General features: G+C 38.6%; 1 protein-coding gene across 2 annotated transcripts in view; it reads left to right on the plus strand.

Moving 5' to 3' along the window:
- Positions 1-484: 484 nt before the first annotated feature.
- Positions 485-21610, plus strand: part of CD2AP (CD2 associated protein) — a 112499-nt gene continuing 91373 nt past the window's right edge. The window contains exon 1 of one of the 2 annotated variants that reach the window (XM_081247624.1): positions 485-962. In XM_081247624.1, coding sequence (XP_081103750.1) covers positions 959-962 — 4 coding nt within the window. In that variant the 5' untranslated portion in view covers positions 485-958. The remainder of the gene's footprint in view (positions 963-21610) is intronic. The other variant, XM_081247625.1, reaches the window with a different exon arrangement.

The following is a 21610-nucleotide window of genomic DNA, read 5'->3' on the forward strand; positions in this document are numbered from 1 at the left end:
TTTTTTCCGACTAAGAAATGCTTCTGATTCATGCGGAACTTTGCAAGGTAAACCGCGGGTTCTGATTGCAGCTGGACCTCTAAAGTTCGAAAGCAAACGGTTTTTCTCTCTACTTCTGTCCTCTTGCATCTCTCTCGCGCGGCCTCTTTTCTTTTAGGTCCCCCAAAGCCTGCTGCAGCAACACTGCAAAGTGGGGCAACCCAGGCTCAATTTGCCTATCAGCAAAAACTCTTTGTATCCATCTGAAGCGACAAACCACACAACACGTCTGTCCCAGCAGCTTCGAACTTCAGGGCGGAGGACTGGTCGCAGCTGTGCCGCACGGCTCCCCCATCCGCTCCGCGCACCTGGACGCGTGCGGCGAGCGACCCCTGGGCATGACGTCACCGCACCTGGCAGCCGCCGGGGGGCAGGCGGTGAGCCGGAACGCGGCGGGGGCGGGGCAGGGAGCACCGGGGATTCTCGCGAGATTTTCCTCCTCCCGGCCCAGCTCCCGGCCCAGCTCCCGGCCCAGCTCCCGGCACCTTCCCGGCCTCTGTCCCGGTCTCCACCTCAGTCTCTCGCGTCGCGTTAGAGGACAGCAGACGCTGAGGGAGCGGCGGGGGGCGGGCTCCGGGGCTGGGCTGGCGCTCCGGGTTGGAGCCGGCGGCCACGACGAACCGGCAGGTCCCACCCCGTGGCGGGAGCGACCGGGGGTGGGGAAGCCGCCGGCTGGGCGGACGGGGGAGGGCGCTCCAGCCGCCGCGAGTGAGGAGCGGCCGCCGCCTGTTCCTCACGGGCTGCGCGGACGGGACTGGCCGGGGAACGCCGCGGGCGGATGGAGGCGCCTTCTTGCCCCGCCTGAGCTCAGCCGGGCTAGAGCCGAGCGGAGGGCCCGCCTCCTGCCGCCGGAGCGGCCGCGCGAGCAGCCGGAGGAGGAGCGGCGGGCACCGGGCTGCTCCCCGCGGGAGCCCCCAGCATGGGTAAGGGACTCGAGGACGCTCCCGATTCGTGGAGGCGGTTCCCCTTCTCGATCTCGGCGGGGAGGGGGCGGGAGTCGGTCCCTGCGCGGCCGCACGGCTCGCTCCCCGCCGCCCCTCCTCGTCCTGCCTTCCACCTTGCTCTTCTGGCGGAGAAGTGCTCCATCTCGTGCTTTTCTCTCTGCCTCTTTTCCTGGTCCCGGGAAAGGTGAGGGGATGGGGGGGGTGCGCCCGATCACCTCGCCCCGCGCCTAGCTCCGCTCAGCCCCGAACCTCCTCCCTTCTTCTCTAGCCCCTTCTTTCCTCCCCGATCCTGGTGGGATGGGGGAGGGTGATCGAAAAACTTGACAAACTAGCACTTTCAACTTCTTTATCTACTGTGAACCTTTGTATAGATTGGCCTTTTAAAGCATTTTGTAGTTTATTCGTTAGAAAAGGCAATTTTTTTTTTTCCCTGCTAAAACTTCCAAGGGGTGCCTCAGGGGCAGGGAAGCTTGAGTATTTACTCCGTTTCTACCTGGGCAAGTGTGTTGGCACTTAAATATTAAATCTCTTCCTGAGAACTGGACTGGCGTTTGGTAGGATTTCTGCGTTGAATCCTTTGAGAAGCAGTTTCCTGTTTGGAGTTAGACTTCCTCGCTAGAAGGGGAGAAAAGTACAAGGCCTTATATGTTATTTACTGTGTGCTTTAAAGTTTTTGTTTGGAGCTAGAGAAAGAATGTGTTGCAGCCTGGTTTGAAAGGGAGTTTTGTTGAGTAGTGTAACAATTTTTCTGATAACAAAGTTCGGTGTGGGCTAGGCGCTATCTCCCTGAATCCTTTAAAAATGAAAAGCAGTTTAAAAGAACTTTTTTTTTTTTTTAATCAAATGTGTGCCACGGTAAGGCATATGCATGCTCTGTAAGAGTAATCCCAGTGTTGGTTTTGTAGAGCAATCAGAAGGACGCTATCCCTTCTTGCAGTTGAGGAAAGCGTTGGTACTGCTTCATCTCAACAAACTATTAACTGAAATTAATAATTCATGAAACTAACAAATGATTTAGGAGCAGGACAAATACAGAGTACTGCTGATGTGGCACCTACTGCCCACACACTGTTTTGTGGGAAATGCCTTAAGGATAGCGCGTTTATAGACAGTCGCCTAGCTCTTCTTTGTTTTCTTAGACTTTCTACTTCTGTGCTCTCCTGTCTCCCTTTTGCTTTCAGGTACCTTTTGTACACATAGTGCTCTTAAACTTAGAAACAGTGAAACCTTTGCTACTTGGAACTTTCCAAGGAATTTCTTTCTAATATATTAGTTGAGCTTACTGGGTAATTGAGGGTTTATCCTCTAAGCTTCAAATTATAAAACGACTTTGAGTGAAAACATACTAAAATTAAATATGGTATTCTTTTCTGTTTTAAGTAGGATGCAGAATATATTTAAATCTTTTGATGACCTAGGGTCATCATTTGTGACCATCAGTTGCTGTGGTGCCATGAGGATCTGTTGGATTGTATATAGGACTGTAGATCAGATTTCTTTGCATTTTGAAGTTATTAAGTAAGCATTTTTCTGCTTCTCTGTTGGACGTGCTTGTCACTGTGATCAGTGTCCCCCTTCACCTTCCCACTGGTAATTTTTCTACGCCATTTTTTCCTCCGGAAATCAAATTTGTAATTCTGCATAAGGGTAAAAATGAGTTGACCCTTATTTAGTTGTGAGATCCTCTTTTGAGAAAAGTGAGTATCAATACTTGGACATTGGAGTATTTATCTTGATTGTTCGGAGGCCTTTTCTGAGTGCCTTTGCTGTGTTCTGGTTAGGTGAGTTGCCAGGTTACCTTGGTCAAGTGTGATGTTTGTACACTCTCAACTTGACTACCCAGAATGTGTTTTAAAGGTTGATTACTTGGGTGCATTTGCAGTTAATTTTTGAAAGGTATTTGTCAGATATTGTCATATGAATGTGTACTTTAAATTTATTGGTCATGTATTCATAATAAAATTATCAAAATCATTTAAAGGGAGTTTTTTCTTTAATATTAATCTAACATACTTGGTTTTGCTGTCAGAAGTCTTTATTTCTTATGACTTAAGACGATAGCTTAAAATATTTACATGGTATTTTATCTGGTTCATCATGAAATGAAAAATCTTTAATTTCTTCATTTCGAAATAACTTGGATACCTATTAAGTGATGGTTCTTAACATTTAGGTGGTACAGCTAGAGAGTTAGAGCGTGCTTGGGCTCTGAACTGGGACAGTTTAAGGTCAAATCCTGGCTCTTCTACCTACTAGCTGTTGTGACTGAGCTTCAGTTTCTTAATCTATAAATGGGATGAAACTATCAACCTTATAGGTTGTTAGGAGGATTGAATGAGTTAATACTTGTAAAGTGCTTAGAACAGCCAATGTTGGTTGCTATTATTTTCATTTTCAAATAAATTTCCCTAAATCTTGCATCAACTTGAAAAAACAATTCTCAATGTTTGACCTTTGTTAGAAGCATGATATTGTCTTTGAGGGACCAGCGGGATGAGATGATTTTGTATCAATGCAGAAACAGGAAGATAACTTTCAAAGTTCGATATACTGTGAGAAAGTTCATTATTGGTAGTAAGTTTAGTAGTTGAGGAAAAACTAAGTGGGATGGGTGTTAGTAGAGACTTATTTGAATTTTATCTTAAGCTAAAGCACTGTTTTTAGTTTCTGCATTTCTTAAATGTGGAAGAATGCTTATCATAAGGAAATTTGAGGCCTTCCGTGTGGAAGAATTGGGGAGAGCTTGAAAAAGATGGAAAGGCAATACTTATATTTCTTATTCCAAAGTACAGATCTACATTTTGGGGTAGAATAAGACAGAAAGCACGAAGTGTTACTATATATAAATTTTTATTTCTGAAAAAGTAAGCAGATTTTAAGGATTGAATTTCTCTTAATTTTAGATAAAGTTATGAACTTTTTAGTTTAAATTATTTTTTACCACCTCACATATAATACGTCAACATGTTTAAATTATGAGGCAGTAATGGGCAGAAATATATACTTGGTTTAGAGATAATATGTGTACTTCTGTAATACAGTGATTTATTTCTTTTCTTTGATACACTCTTTGGATAAAATCTTGATTCATACAAATAAGTAGTGGCAACTGGAAATTGCCTCCTGGCGGCTCACCTTTCAATTTCAGGATTTACTTCAATTAAACTAATCCTGAGCATGAAAGAGGAATATTAGGAAATTTTTGTTTCAAAGTTGGAATGGACTTCCCTGGTGGTGCCGTGGTTAAGAATCCATCTGCCAATGCAAGGGACACGGGTTTGAGCCCTGGTCCAGGAAGATCCCACATGCCACGGAGCAACTAAGCCCGTGCGCCACAACTACCGAGCCTGCGTGCCACGACTTCCGAAGCCCACGAGCCTAGAGTCCGTGTCTTCGCAACAAGAGAATACACCGCAATGGGAAGCCCCCGCTTGCTGCAACTAGAGAAAGTCCATGCGCAGCAACGAAGACCCAACGCAGCCAAAAAATTAATTAATTTAAAAAAGAAACAAAGTTGGATCACTAGCAAATCTAATAATCAGTTGTGTTCCTTAATTAGTAAGTACTCGTGATCAGATATTCCTAAGGGTTCAAATTTTGAATAGTTACAATTCCATAAAATCACATTTAGGGTGAAAATTCACATTCATAATATTTTATATTTTCCTATAGAAATTAGCCTGAAGTTTGCCATATATCTCTCTTAAATGAGGGGTTAGCAAAGTAAAATGATGTCTTATTCACTTAATAAGATGATCTAAATTTTAAGGCATTTAAGATAAGAAAGTTAAAAAAAGCATGAAGTGCCTTCTGTTCATTCCATATTGCCAATTGAAAACACCTTAAAATTTTTATTTACGAGTAATCCAATCTGTGATTTTTTCCCCTCCTCTCCTGTGTCATGGAATATTTTCCTCCATTAAGTGTATTTTAAGTATGATACCATTTTCTAATGTATTTAAAAAGTGGTGTCATGTCAAGAGGTTGAAGATAGACAAAGAAAGGTGTAATGATTCTTGATTTGTGTGAGAATAGGACAGCTGCAGAAGCAGTTCCTAGGTAAACTGGTGCAAGTTGTGAAAGATCTGAAAGTTATCAGAGTTTCTGTTCAGAAAAGAAAGAGGGAATAAAACCTAATATGATGCGATTGAAATTTAGGTAAATTGGTAATCATCATGATGGATCTGTGACTTGGTAGAATTTGATATCCAACTACTAGGCAGGTTTACCTCAAGCAGGATTAGTTCTTTCTAGATGGAGAGGCCAGAACACTGGCCTGGAAATCTGGTTGGAGGTGCTATAGTTAGCCTCTCAGCATGAGGGATAAGAGTAGCAAAAGACAGTGTGCAGACAGGTGGAGTTGGCCAGGTTGGTGTGGGCGTGGGATGGTGGTGGGTAGCAGGTACTAGGTAGAGTTTCAGGCTGGCATCTTGGAAAAGGGAGGAAATGGGTTTTAGCAGTAGGCCTTGAAGACCTAGGAACAGGGAAGCAGAACCAGACAGGGTCCAGATTTCTTATGACAGATACAAGGTAGCTATTTGTTCCCAGGAACAAAAGTGAGCTTGGTTATTGGAATTGTTTAGGATGTGGCAAGCAGTAATTTTGACAAGATACTGAGCTCCTAAGCTGTAGATCTTATATATTTTCTGCTTGGCACTGCATCGGTAGCTGGATCTATATGTGTGTTACAAGTGGTCCTGGGTAACTGGGGTGAAAGGAGATTCTCTATCTCAATGCTTGAGGATATTTCTTGCTCACAGTCTAGCGCTCCCTCTGTTTATTTGGTCTCAGGGATTTGATACATCTGCTCTTTGCAGCTATTTCTTTTTCACCTGTTCTTCTCCTTTCACACCCAAGGCAAAGCAGATTACAAAGTTTCAGCATACCCTTCTGTTTCAGGAACAAGCGCACAATCCTTAACAGTGTTAAATAGTCATAACTGCCAATATAATAATAAATGGGCAAGTAAGGCATAAGAAACTTGAAAGTACTACTAATTGTTGATCCCTGAACAATTTCACTGAAGTGGTGTTAGGCTAGTTATTAGGCTGGTTATTAGAGAGAGCTTTCTTAGTTGTTTTTTTGTTTGTTTGTTTTTTGTAGAGTATACCTGCTCTTTTCAGTCCTCCCGCATACTCCCCCCACACCATACTACCCACAGCTTTCTTTTAGATTTATGTTAGATAGATGTTCAGACTAGTTCACAGGGTCATTTATTGCTACTATTAAGCAGATAGAATTCCCTTCATAATCTTACTAGGGCTTTTCTGACCCAAGATTGTGCTTTCCTCCCTCCCTCCCTCCCTCCCTCCCTCCCTCTCTCCCTCCCTCGGGTCTTCGTTGCTGCATGCTTTGTTGCAGTGCGCAGGCTTCTCTTTGCGGTGGCTTCTCTTGTTTCGGAGCACAGGCTCTAGAGTGCGTGGGCTTCAGTAGCTGTGGTGCACGGGTGCACGGGTGCACGGGCTTAGTTGCTCTGCAGCATGTGGGATCTTCCCGGACCAGGGCTCGAACCCATGTCCCCTGCATTGGCAGGTGTATTCTTAACCACTGTGCCACCAGGGAAGTCCCTGTGCTGTACTTTCAATTTTCAGTTCTAACCTTGGTTTTAGCCCCAAGTGAGTTAGGTATTTTCTTTCTGGGCTCCTAAATGTTTCCTCCTTTGGACTAAATTTAACTTTACCTCTTTTTTGTTTTTTGGTTTTTGTTTGATAGTTTCTGAAGACCTCAGTTGCCTGGATGTTCTATCCTCATACTTAACTCTTTTCTTTCAACTGAAAGTGTATTTATTGGTTGTTTGTACTTAAAGGAGCTTTTATTCTAATAAGAAACTCTGCTTTTTAAAAATTCATTATTCTAAATGGATATCTAGCCTAAAATGTTGATCTAGTGTCAGATATGGCCATGTTATGGACTCTTTTTTTCCTAGAACCTCTTTATATTACATCATTCCTTTCCAGTGCCTCCAGTAGACTTGCATTTTTAATCTTTAAAATTTTGTATACTTTATTCAACTTTCCATCATGATCACATACTGTTTCTCCACTAATTTGCAAACCAGAGACGACTAAAATGGGCTCCTGAATTCCCGTATCTATTTTAGTGCCACATAGCTCAGGTTCTTTTTATTTTATTTATTTCTGGCTGCGTTGGGTCTTCGTTGCTGCGCGCGGGCTTTCTCTAGTTACGGCGAGCAGGGGCTACTCTTTGTTGCCGTGCGCGGGCTTCTCATTGCGGTGGCTTCTCTTGTCACAGAGCACAGGCTCTAGGCGCGTGGGCTTCAGTAGTTGTGGCACGTGGGCTCAGTAGTTGTGGCACACGGGCTTAGTTGCTGTGTGGCATGTGGGATCTTCCTGCACCAGGGCTCAAACCCGTATCCCCTGCATTGGCAGGTGTATTCTTAACCACTGCGCCACCAGGGAAGTCCGTCAGGTTGTTTTTAATGATTCAGTGTCCAGGTAATTCTCAGAGGGTGACTGTGGCATCTAATCACTAGGAGTTTATAGGAGAAAAATACTTTAAGTATGGTAACAATAGCAGTTACCACCAACATTAAGAGAAAGGTTCTATCACAAGGTCACATTGTCAAGGAAAGGAGCTTCAGATGAGAGATTAATCAAGAAGTATTTGCCTTAATGTGAGGAATGTGATTAATGCCATGCTAGGTGCTAGGAGAATTCGGACAAATACAAGTTTTGGTGCCTCAGGTAGTTTACAACAGTGTTGCGGGTTGGGCATATTATTAGAATCATCTGGATGTTTAAAAATTTCACACGGGAGATTCTGATGTAGATGCTCCCATGTCTCCTTACCTACAGTTGTTGATGAGTGTCATTAGGGTGTTGGGATGGCTAAGAGTGTTGTGATAGGAATAAGAATTAACATGGTAGGAATAAAACTTAACATGTGAATCATCAGAAATCCAAAGAAGAAAACGGAACATAGTACATTAAGAAAATATATTCCAGTGTCAGAAATGTTAAAATGTAATAAGAGAGGTATAAGGAAGATCAGGATATAGATTCCTGCATTGGAAGGCAAATAGGATTTGTTCATCTCTAAGTTTGACCAATGACATAGTGAGTACTTGGCAGTAGCCAAGATATTTTTTTCTCTACTCCTGGTACTGTCTTTAGAGTGAAGCACACCTTCATTTGAACTGGTATCTTCAAGATCCTTTTACCTGAAGTATTCAAAGTGTCCTAACCTTCTTAGTGTCTATCAGTGCCCCAGTACTGAGGAGGCCAGAACTTTACCTAACATCTAGACTGACTTTATTAACTATAAGAGTGCCATTCCTAGAGTACTTGTATTTATCATGATTATCGTAATAATCAGGTGCCAAATTGTTTGTTTTGGATTATAAGTACAGAAGTTCATATATTTGTAAAATTGAGACCATACAGTCTTGGCTAAAGTAGCATGTAGTTTTTCGGAAACATATTTAAAGTTGGTCTTTCAAATGTATATTCTTCTGCATGTTTTTTTCCCTAATTCTTTGTTACACTTTTAAGTAGTTAGAAATGTGTTTTACTATTAAAGTTTTTTTATTAGACTTTAATTAAAACTCCTGCTCTGCTGCAGCAGAATGTACCCTGATGAGTATTTTGCCTTGCTCTTTTGGGGTGTGTGTATGTGTGTGCATATGTGTGTGTGTGCAAGCTATTTAAGATGAAGACTGTATTTTTACTTACTTACTAATTAGACCATTCTTGTCAAACACATTTTATGAAGCAGTTAAAAAAATTACCTTAGTACAGCAGAAACTAACACAACTTTGTAAATCAACTATACTCCAAACCTTAAATGATGAAAATAAATCTGTTGAGAGTTCAGAATTTTCAGAATGAATGTCAAATGGAAACCTAAAGGCTATACTTTAAATTTCAAGATAACCTCTTTCCCACAAAAATTTCCTAAATTTCTTGTATTCTTTATATTCTATACAACCCAACTGAACTTATGATTAAATCTCACAGTTTAAAGCCTAAATAAAAATTCCTTTGTTATTCTTTTTTTTATATGTAATAACCTTACTTGCCCTGAGCTTATGGATGCCAGAGACCCCATCACTTATTTTATTCTAAAAAATTTAACACTTAGTAACTAGCAGAAAATTGGGAGCTTGCTGTGTGTCCACTAAGTCTGTGATTCAATAATGTTTTAATTTGGAGTAATTGGGGTGGATGAGGTCTAACTTTCTTTTTACAAGTACAGTTGACCATTGGATAACACAGGTTTGAACTTCACAGCTCCACCTATATGTGGATTTTTTTCAGTAGTAAATACCATAGTACTATAGGATCTGTGGTTGGTTGAATTTGTGAATGCAGAACCGCCCGTCTGAAGGGCCGACTGTAAATTATATTTGAATTTTCAACTGTGAGGAGGGTTGGTGCCCCTAACTCCCACGTTGTTCAAGGGTCAACTGTGAACTCTTTAACCCTTTCTGTATGACTCACTGAGACTCTTAAGTCCCTTTAGTAGAGAATCAGTAATCTGGGATATTAAACGTCTTGTCAGGGGGATCTGCAGATTGCCTACTCCATGTATGTTACATTGATGTTACATCTAATAAATAAAGGGGAAATTACTTATTTTGCATATGAGACAGTTCTTTATGATTCTCCAATTTATCCTGTTAAATAAATTGAGGCATAAATGCTTAATTTGCTCCAAAAAGTTTGTTTAAAATAACTTGAACAATGTTGTTGAACTGTAAAATTATATGATATTAAATGGGTATCATGAAACAAGTATACATATGGTCTCTGAGGCATACTAAATTGATAAATTACATATATAAATAAAATTTTTCTATAGCCATGTTAAAAATACAGCAAAGGTGAAATTAATTTGAATATTATGGGTATGTTGTTTTAAAGAAAATACATTATTTCAACATGTTCAGTATAAAAACTTATTAATTGGTATACATTTTTTTCTGTTTTTGGAATCTGATGTGTGTTTTACATGTATATAAAACATCTTAGTTTGGACTAGCCATAATTCACATGCTCTGTAGTCACCTGTGGCTGGTGGTTACCAGCTGGGAAATGCAATTTTAAAATGTAAATCTTAAGGGTTTTTGTGAATCTGATGAGAGTATATATGAGAATATTTTTAAAGTATTATGCAGTTAAAATTGTTATGTAAGGAATTGAACTATTTTAGGGTTTGTTAATGGTAAATAAACTATTTTTGGCCTTATCTGATTAGTTTTGTATTAGATATTTAATTAGCGATAATTTATTGTAATTAAATAACAAGTATGTTTTCTCATGGAAAAAAATGCTCAGTTTAATAGATTGCATGTAATAAGCTTGAAGTTTAGTTCTTCTAAATAAACTGATTTTTTGGCAGTCGGCCTGTTGGTGTATTGGAGAATTTGAAGCTCTTGAATGACATTTGGTTTGACATTTGAATGACTTGAGCGTATAATTTGGCCTTAGTAATAAGAGAGCTGTTCTTTCGGTTTATAATGCTTAACTTCAGAGATAAGTAAGATTTAAGTGTGATATTTCACAAAGACATGAATGCTGTTGGTAAGAGCTCAAAAGAAAAACACAGACATAATTATTGGGGAATAAGTTCTCAGAAATGACACGGGAAAAATATTTCAGAAGCCTGTCAGTTTTAAACATGTAAAATTTTGCATGGACCTGTGTGATGGCGTTGTTCTGGGTAAAGTGTCTGTATCTTTTGTTGGATTTTCAGTGAGGTCTGTGATCAGAAAAAAGTTCTGAAGGACTGTTAAATAGCTATTATGTGATTTTTTTACCCCACTACGTTCTAACATTTCTAGTTTTTTAATCATATTCCACACTAATTGTTTTTTCCATAATAATAATAATAAAATTCTATCTTGTCAGTAAACACTTTGGTTTAAATTTGACAGTGTTTCTTGTGATGTTTGTATCTATCAGCACAGACAGAAGCACTCAATAAGAAGGTGGGCAAGACCCTCGCACTCCTGTTGCTTAATCGTTAGTGGGGAGATTGTAGTAGTGAATATTTATTAGGTACTTCTGTTTAAGGCACAGTTTTAGGCACTTTATAAGCATCATCTCATTTAATTCTCACAACAAATCTATATACATTTTTGTGTACTGTTATTTTTCTCATTTTACAAATTAGGAAGCAAGCACAGAAGTAGAAAGTAATAAATACTGAATCCAGGTACTCTTAATCACTATAAAATGTAGAATGAATTCCTAACTGTTCCTCTGAGAGATGTCCTTTGGGTTATGGAAAATAGGTATTTCTGACCCTCCTTATCCTGCCCTGCTGGATGTATCCAGGTCCTAGAACAAGTGCCTTTTAGTAGCAGCCACTCCAATATTTGCTGAATGAATTTTTTTTTTTTTTTTGGCAGCGTTGGGTCTTTGTTGCTGCGCGTGGGCTTTCTCTAGTTGCGGTGAGCGGGGGCTACTCTTCATTGCGGTGGGCGGGCTTCTCATTGTAGTGGCTTCTCTTGTTGCGGAGCATGGGCGCCAGCCGCGTGGGCTTCCGTAGTTGCAGCACGTGGGCTCAGTAGTTGTGGCTCGCAGGCTTCAGAGTGCAGGCTCAGTAGTTGTGGCACAGGGGTTTAGTTGCTCCGCGGCATGTGGGATCTTCCCGGACCAGGGCTCGAACCTGTATGCCCTGCATTGGCAGATGGATTCTTAACCACTGCACCACCGGGGAAGTCCTGAATGAATGTTGAGTATGATTATACTTGTGCCTAAATAAGAGGTTGTTTTTTGAATATTTATTTATTTATTTGGGTGTACCAGGTCTTAGTTGCAGCATGCAGGATCTAGTTCCCTGACCAGGGATCGAACCCGGGCCCCCTGCATTGGGAGCGCAGAGTCTTAACCACTGGACCACCAGGGAAGTCCCCAAATAAGAGTTTAAAATTTTAGACAATGTAATATCTTTCATTTCAATGCTCCAAATAGCTGTTGAGTACATACTGTATGTCAGGCATTGTGATGGGGTTTGGGAATACAAAGATGAGTGAAGCATAGTCCCCTGCTCTCAGTCCTGGCCAAATAGTGTTTGGGGATCATTTGCATTTAGCATTTCTTTGATTCTAAGAGTTTAAATTATTGTTTTTTGTATGCATGCATTTATTTTTGGTGAATGCTTAGAAACATAAGATGCTTAGAGATTTTGGTGGATGCATAGAGAAATTCAAATAATTACTTCAGATTTTTTCTTGATTCTGATTATTCTTATAGGTTCTTGCAGTTGTCTTTATAACTTCATTGTTTTTAAAGTCTGCTTAGAAAGTGAGTAAAATTGTCTTTTATAGCAACTTCCCACTTTTTGGTAAGCTTAAAATTTCTTTTTAGCTGATATTTTGCTAATTATTATCATTTAGGAAATGCTTCCAATGCTAGACATTTTATTAAACATTTAATCCCACAAGAGCATTCTGGGGTAAAATACCATTGTTCCCATTCTTCAGATTCAGAAATTAAAGTTAAAGAGATTGTTACTCACCCAAGGTCAGACAGGATATGGAGAAGGCAGAATCAAACTTGCATTGATCAAAGCATTTCCTCTTAATTATTTTTTAAAACATTTTGGGAAAGGAGAAAAATGTTGAGCTAGACAGAGCAAGTAACATAAATTGAAATGATTATGTCCTAGTGTGGTTTAAATGAACCTTAAAATATTTATTACCTGAAAATTGTGAGTTGGTGTTACACATTGTTCATGTATCTGGGTAACTATTTTCTCTTAAAAGACAACAAATTTTAACTGTGTGTTACACATTGGTCTTTTACTCGTTTATCTTGTAGGGTATCATAGGATTTTTTCTTTTTTTTTTGTGAGTTCTATAAAACTTCATGACAAATATTCATTGGTATTTAAAAAAAATCTGGCTTGAAATGTGCTTAAAACTAATTTCTAGTGTTTTTTCGGAGTTAGTAGTGGATTAAAAATCTGAGGAATATTTAAGTTTTCCAACTTATTTGCTTTTTAGATAGATTTTGTATGTTTGTTGTTTTTAGGATTTATTATTTTGGGAGGAGACATTAATCACATGTATATGGTAATTTCTTTGTTTTGGCTAATTCTTAATCAGTTTTTGTGAGATTAAATCCTTTTTCATTTTTGAACTTTGCTTAAGGTATTTTTGTGGATATCTGTCACCTATTGATCTGATTTAGTAATGTTTAAAGGAATGTAATACTGTGTAAAAACTTCCTCATACCACATTTGCTTTTCTTCTTTTTGAATATGTGGTAAGAGTATATGGTACCTTGCAAACTTTCACACTCTATTTGAAACACAGAAAGGAGGGGTGTGTTTTCTATATGATATCTTAAGAATGACTGGATTTACTTATCTCTGCTGAAAAACATAAGAAATGTTATGCTTATCAGTTCTGTGTTTCACAAGCTTGAGGAAGTAAATGACAGAAATTCTAATATTATACATATAGCTAAAAGAACTTTAGGGATGATACTGTGCTTGTAATTAGTGTTTTGACTAATAGCTCTGGGTAACTATAGGGGACCTGAATAATGAAATGTCATTGGTTAATGACATTAAGCAATGCTCATCAGTTTTTCATTTCTCCATTTATGGTAAAGGTAGTCCTGGAAATAAATTTCTGGTAAAAATTTTTGGTTTATGGTAAAAAAATATTTAATCCTGAAAATAAAAAATAAAAATATAAAAAAAACCTTTTTTAACATAGGAAATAAGAGGTGGAAGCATTAAAGTGTTTTTTATCATATAACTACTTCTTTGGCAATAAAGCTTATATTAGAGTATATTTTTGTTAATTTTTGTATAAATTTCTATATTTTGACCTTTGCTATAATAAACAACGGTTAATTCTCAGTGGTCTAATGTAACCAGTGCTATAATAGAAATAAGGTGAATTTGACACACCCAATTAGATGCCATTGTGCTATTTATCTGTATTGTACTGACCCAAACCAAAGTAAACATTCCCTAGTGACTGCTCATACAACTCAAACCTATTTGGAATTTGTGTAAATTGTTTACATTATTTTTTCATTAGGTGATATTTCATTATCCAAAAAATATGTTTATGAGGGCAGAACAGTCAAAACTTTTATTGTACTGCCATTAATATTTTTGTGCATAATCTTTTTAAAAAATTCTGAATTTTAAGATTTTTAAGCCTGGTATTCAGACATTTTTATTTTTAAAAAGATCACTATTTTTAAATTAAGTGTTTAACCATAATTCAAAAAGAGTCACGTACCACAATGTTCGTTGCAACACTATTTACAATAGCCAGCACATGGAAGCAACCTAAGTGTCCATCGACAGATGAATGGATAAAGAAGATGTGGCACATATATACAATGGAATATTACTCAGCCATAAAAAGAAATGAAGTTGAGTTATTTGTAGTGAGGTGGATGGACCTAGAGTCTGTCATACAGAATGAAGTAAGTCAGAAAGAGAAAAACAAATACCGTATGCTAACACATATATATGGAATAAAAAAAAAAAGGTTCTGATGAACCTAGGGGCAGGACAGGAATAAAGATGCAGACATAGAGAATGGACTTGAGAGCATGGGGACGGGGAAGGGTAAGCTGGGACAAAGTGAGAGAGTAGCACTGACATATGTACACTACCAAATGTAAAATAAACAGCTAGTGGGAAGCAGCTGCATAGCACAGGTAGATCAGCTCCATGCTTTGTGACCACCCACAGGGGTGGGATAGGGAGGGTGAGAGGGAGATGCAAGAGGGAGGGGATATGGGGATATATGTATACGTATAGCTGATTCACTTTATTATACAGCAGCAACTAACACACCATTGTAAAGCAATTATATTCCAATAAAGATGTTGAAAAAAAATTGTGTTTAAAAAAAATACTCCACCGGCACTACCCCCCATCCCTTCCTGCAGCCAAGTTGTTAAGTAAAAACGTTTTTTTGTTTTGTTTTGTTTTGTTTTAAAGTGAGGGTTAAGTTCTTAGAGTGGCTTAGTGTACTTTTTAAATACTTCACTTTCTTTTACTTGTTTTTTTTTTTTTTTTTTTTTTTTTTTTTTGCTGTACGTGGGCCTCTCACTGTTGTGGCCTCTCCCGTCTCGGAGCACAGGCTCCGGATGTGCAGGCTCAGCGGCCATGGCCCACGGGCCCAGCCGCTCCGCGGCATGTGGGATCCTCCAGGACCAGGGCACGAACCCGTGTCCCCTGCATCGGCAGGCGGACTCTCAACCACTGTGCCACCCGGGAAGCCCTCTTTTACTTGTTTTTCATTCTAGGTTTTCATGTTTTTCTTTTCGGTTCTAACAAATACTCTTAATTCTTTGTCTTGTTTGCTACAAATGTTTATTCCCAGTTTTCAACTTGTTTGCTTTGAAATTTCGTTTGCTTTAGTTTAGAAATTTCTTTTTTCTCCATAATTTTGATATTCACTTCCATTTCCTTCCCTCCCTCCTGTCCACTTCGTTCCTTTTGTTTGAAAGTGTGTGTGTGTTTGTGTGTGTGTGTATTGTGTTCTTTTTTATTCAATTAGAATTTGTGGGATATGGTATGAATTGAAAATCTGTATGTAACATGTTCCCCTTTTACACAGCTTTTCAACACTGGCAGTTTTGTGTTGACATTTTGGGCCAGAAATTACTTGTTGTTGAGGGGCTGTCCTGTGTTTTCATCGGTGCTTAGCAGCATCCCTAGACTCTACCCAGTAGATGCCAGTAGAATTCCCTGAGTTGTAACAAGCAAAAATGTCTCCAGACATTCCAGAGTGTCCCCTATGGGGCAGAATTATCTTGGTTGAGAACCATTACCCTAATATAAATTAGTTCTGAATTTACATGTTGTAAATCTAGTTATCCTGAGAGAAACTGAATTGCTATTTTAGCCTCAAAGCTTATGTTTTCTAGGGCAAAGCTTGAGGTTAAGACCTCATGCTATAGGCTTTTTACTGTGACGAGAGGGATCAGGTACACACACACAAAGGCTAATTTTTATTGAATGCTTATTTTAAAATCTGTGGATCATGTGGTTTTTTGTATTACATCTATTTATATGATAAATTAGATTTTCCAAGATTAAACCTATCCCATGATAGACCTTGCTTAGTTGTGGTAGCTAATTATCTAACTATGCATTTGAATTCCATTTGTTGACATTTTATTTAGAACCTTATCTATTTAAGAGTACATTTCTGGGTGCAATCTTTGGTCTTGATAACATTCAAATTGTTTCAAATACTGATTATTTTTAAATAGTGAAGCTTTGTGGGCTTGTTTTGTGTTCTATAGTAGTTTACAAAGAATTAACCTTTAAAACAAACTATTTTTGGTAACTTTTTTTGAGGTCATTTTTTTTAGACCACTTTCTGATTTTATTCCTGCGTTATTGATCTGTTGATTTTAAAAAATCTCTTGAGTAATTAGTTTTTCTTTAAAATAGAAATTTATCCATTTCATTGAGATTTTTAGGCTTGGAACTTTATAGCCTCTCCAAGAACCAGCCTAGTTTCATAAGTTCTCACATGCCTCTGGGCTGCTGAGTCTGACCCAGCTCTGCAGCATCTCTTTTTAGAATGTTGAATTGGCAGATCTCTTTGTGTATTCTCTAATCTCTTGTGGCTCCAGTTGATTTTTCATTGCTCATCCTGATGAGGCTTCTTTGAAGTATTAAATCTTTTGAGATGCTTTGGAAATGGATTGCTGGATGAGTTAACCATGCAAGTGCTAGTGCCCTTTGAGATCACTTGGTAGAACTGATCAGTTAAATATATATAATTTCAGTCTTTGGTATTAGGATGGTTATTCATATATTGGCAAAAATAGCCCCAAATATCTAGGATGAATTTATTTTGAAGTTTACTGACTTCAGAAGGATCTGGTTTATTTAGCTCTAATAAATGAGATGTTAGTGTTTTTTAATATAGTTTGATTATCTAAGAAAAATTAAAAATAGAATGCTACTCTAACATGTACATAAAATTAGCTCTTACAACAAACTGATTTTTAATGAATAAGTTAATTTTACTGGAAAAAACATGGACTGTGTTGAAATGAAAGTTGGACTTCCGAATAAAGGTTTTGTTAAAATAAAGTGGATAAAATTTATGAAAGTTAACTCAGTATAATTCTGCAAGATGAGCAAAATAAAGAGTAATTTAATGTTGTTTAAGGAGGAATTCATTGTAATGAACTGACATTTACTGCTGGAACATTTTTTTTGCGAAAACCTTTATAACTTACTCTAATATTTTGAGGAACATTTTGTATAATTTTTGTAGTATATATTGTATATATGCATATTGTATGTGAAGATATTATAAAATACACTGAAGTACTTAACAATTCTTACATCTGAATATAGACATTATAATTAAATAGATGGCTAGGGGCAGATAGCACTTTTAAATTGAGCACATAGTCAGGAACTTGAAAAACAGTGCATTTGTAAGTCAGGATTTCTTGTTGCCTATGACTTGTTTTATGGAATCCGTGGTTTCTAAGATAATGTGATATTGGAAAATTGGTGTTAACTTTTTTGTATTGAGTTTGGTTTGGTAACAGAATTATAGAATTCTATCAGAGAGTAGGGCGGGTGGGATTTATGACTTTTTAATGATTCCTTTATGGTTGAAACATATCCCACATGGCTCTAACTGACTCTACAACTAGGTGAAATGTTTTGGTGTATACTGTGGGACAAAACATCAGATACCCTCCTGTATCACCTTGGAATGAAACCCTCACTGGGAAAGAGTGACATTACAATAAGGAACACTGTTTTGCATATTTGGGCTTCTGCCACAGTAACATTCTGTATATTCAGTCCACTATGGGATACTAACGTTAGCGACATCTTTCTGATTATAAAACTGTTCATCTTAGGAAGTTTAGAAAATACAAGGAGGATAAAGAATGACAAAAGTGACCCATAAACTTCTACAGAGTGAACAGTTATTTTGATGTGTTTTAGGTCTTAAAAAATAAGTATATTTTACAGATTTGGCTCATACTTCACATATACAGTTGACTCTTGAACAGTGCGGGGGTTAGGGGCGCTGACCCCCTGCAAAGTTGAAAATCTGCATATAACTTTTGACTCCCCCCAAACTTTACTAATAGCTTGCTGTTGACTGGGAGCTCTACAAATAACATAAAGTTTATTTTCGCATATTTTGGATGTTATATGTGCTACATACTGCATTTTTATAATAAAGTAAGCTAGGGAAAAGAAAATGTTATTAAGAAAATCATAAAGAAGAGAAAATACATTTATTAGTACTGTACTGTATTTATTGATATAAATTTATGTCATTGGCTTACAAGATGAATTGTCTATCAGTAGCTATGTCAATATTATATGATACATAACACTGTAGATGTTATATGTATTACTAACACTAGACATCAAAAATGAAAAGATAATGTGAAAAATGAATTTGTATTTACTTATAGGTATAATGATTCATACATTGATAATAAAGAAGCATCAATATTAATGCTTTATGGTAGCCTAGTATAATTGATATGGTTGCTTCATGGTAGCCTTGCCTTTACACTAGTGAATAAATTGTTATAAAATTATGGCATACAATATTGCAGTCATATTCACAATATAGTATGTAAATATTGTTACATTAAAAAAAACACCTGTGATGATAAGCTAATATACAGTTTCTCCAATTATGAGAGAGATAGGTGTACTGTATGGTAATGTAATTCTTTGAAAGCCAAGTTATAAAACAGTAAGAAAACTAAGACATTAACTTTATATTAAATATCACCCATGCCTATGTAAGGACTGGCTCTCTACTTCAGTACAAGTCTTGCACACGATGTTCTACATGATGAATACTTAGGTGATGATGATGATGATGACACAGAAACGTCTCATACATTTCTTGCTGTACAGTTATGAGATTTTTCACATGAAGACACACACAACAGGCAAGTTTATTAACTGTAAGGCATGATGATTATTTACTGTTCATTAAGTGAAAGTGGATAATCATAAAGGTCCTCACCCTTCTTTTCATGTTGGGTAGGCTGTGAGGAGGTGGAGGAAGAGCAGTTGGTCTTGCTGGCTTGGGTGGCAGAGACGGAAGAGTTAGAAGGGGATGCAGGAGAGGCAGGAATGCTTGGTATAACATTACGGAAATATAATTTTTTTCTTTTGCGGTACGCGGGCCTCTCACTGTTGTGGCCTCTCCCATTGCGGGGCACAGGCTCCTGACGCACAGGCTCAGCGGCCATGGCTCACGGGCCCAGCCGCTCTGCGGCATGTGGGATCTTCCAGGACTGGGGCACGAACCCGCGTCCCCTGCATCGGCAGGCGGGCTCTCAACTACTGCACCACCAGGGAAGCCCTGAAAATATAATTTTTGTGTGACTTTTTTTGCTTTTTCATTTTTCTAAAAATGTTTCTGTAGGTACCAATCCTTCTTCCACAGTTCGCTTTAGTTTCAGTGCCTGTATCATAGAAGGATCCATCTTGTAAAAGAAGTCAAAAGCAGTCTTGAATAATCAGAACCCTTCTGCCAGATTATCAATAAACAAATTTGTCAGTTTGTTTTCTGGCACTGCTGTTTTTATGTCATCTTTCTCATTGTTTTCTTTGGAAGCGTTCATCTACTTCAAGTCGTCTTCTGTTAATTCCTCTGGTGTGGTGTCTGTTAGTTCTTGAATTTCTGCAAGATTCGTACCTTGAAACCCTTCACCCTCCACCTTTTTTTTTTTTGCCATATCTATACTCTTTCATCATTTCCTTGACTGGCTCTGTTCTAAATGCTGTGAAATCATGTACAACAACTGGACACAGTTTTCTCCAGTGGGAATTTATTGTTTTGGGCTTGATGGCTTTCACGGCTTTTTTTTTTTTTTTTTTTAAATAACAACAATGGCATCTTCATTGGTGCCATGACAGACTTCCATGATCTCTCTGTGGAGGTCCTCTTCGATAAGTATTGACAATCTTTTCTGTAGAGTACTATGTGCGATGAGCCTTAAAGGTCCTTTGACCCCCTGATCTAGAGGCTGAATTGGAGCCATTGTGTTCAGGGACAAGTAGGTAACTCTGATGCCTTTGTTGTTGAACTCATGGGGTTCTGGGTGGCCAGGGGACATTGTCCAATATCAAAAGAACTTTAAAAAGTAGTCCTTGCTTGGCACAGGGAGATCAGCTCAGTGCTTTGCCACCACCTAGAGGGGTGGGATAAGGAGGGTGGAAGGGAGACGCATGAGGGGGAGGGGATATGGGGATATACGTATGCATATATACGTATGTTAGTATATACGTTATTAACTAACGCAACACTGTAAAGCAATTATACTCCAATAAAGATGTTTAAAAAAAGAAGTAGTCCTTTACTGGCAAGATTTCTTGCTTGCTTGCTTGCTTTCTTGCTTTCTCCCTCCCTCCCTCCCTCCCTCTCTTCCTTCCTTTCTTTCCTCTTTGTTGCTGCGCCCCGGCTTTCTCTAGTTGGAGCGAGCGGGGGCTACTCTTCATTGCGGTGCACAGGCTTCTCATTGTGGTGGCTTCTCTCGTTGCGGAGCATGGGCTCTAGGCACGCGGGCTTCAGTAGTCATGGCTTGCGGACTCTAGAGTGCAGGCTCAGTAGTTGTGGCACATGGACTTAGTTGCTCCGCGGCATGTGGGATCTTCCCGGATTAGGGCTCAAACCCATGTCCTCTGCATTGGCAGGTGGATTCTTAACCACTGCGCCACCAGGGAAGTCCCCAGTCCTTTTTCTGGATTGCACTCTTATCCAGGCCTTCTTGTTTTGTAACCAAAAGATTGGCAGCTTGTGTTTAATCTTTTTCCTCAAGGCTCAGGAGTTAGCAGCTTTATAGATGAGAGTAATCCTGACCATAAACCCGGCTGCATTTGCACAAAACAGTAGTGTTAGCCTGTCCCTTCCTGCCTTAAATCTTGGTGGTCGCTTCTCTCTCTCTTTTTTTTTCACTAATAAATGTCCTTTGTGACTTTTTTCCCCCCAGAATAGGGCACCTTTGTCTGCATTAAAAACCTTTTCAGACAGATATCCTTTCTCCTAAATTATTTTCTTAATGGCATTTGGGAACTCTTCTGCTGTCTCTTGGTCAGCAGAAGCTGTTTCTCCTGTTATCTTGGCATTTTTAAAGCCAAACCTCTTTCTAAAATTAACAAACCATCCTTTGCTGGCATTAAATTCTCCAGCTTTCTATCCTTCACCTTCCTCTTGCTTTAAATTGTCATGTAATGACTTCGCTTTTTTTCTTGAATCTTATTAGAGTCTATAGTCTTATAGCAATCCTGAATTAAAACTTGTATTCTCAGTATGAAATAAAAAGTTCATGGTTTTTGCTATGCTGGCACAGCTGCAGTGACAGCTTCACAAATTTCCTTTTTTTCTTTCTTTCTTTTTTCTTTATTAATTTAACAATAGTTCTTACCCTCGATTCAGTTATCTTGAAATGGCTGTCAGCTGCAGCTGCAGACCTCAATCAGTGGTATTGATACCTATCAAGCAATTCAGCCTTTTCTCTGTTTCTTGGGAGCATTTCCAGCATTACCAGAGGCACTTCCTATGGGTAGTATTGCATTGTATGACTGTACCAGTTTTTTTTTTTTTTTTTTTTTTTAGTCCGTTTGTCCATTGAAGGGCATTGGGATTTTTGTAGTTTGTG

This window comes from Mesoplodon bidens (genome assembly GCF_964165515.1).
Source record: "Mesoplodon bidens genome assembly, chromosome: 10".
Lineage (NCBI taxonomy): Eukaryota > Metazoa > Chordata > Mammalia > Artiodactyla > Ziphiidae > Mesoplodon > Mesoplodon bidens.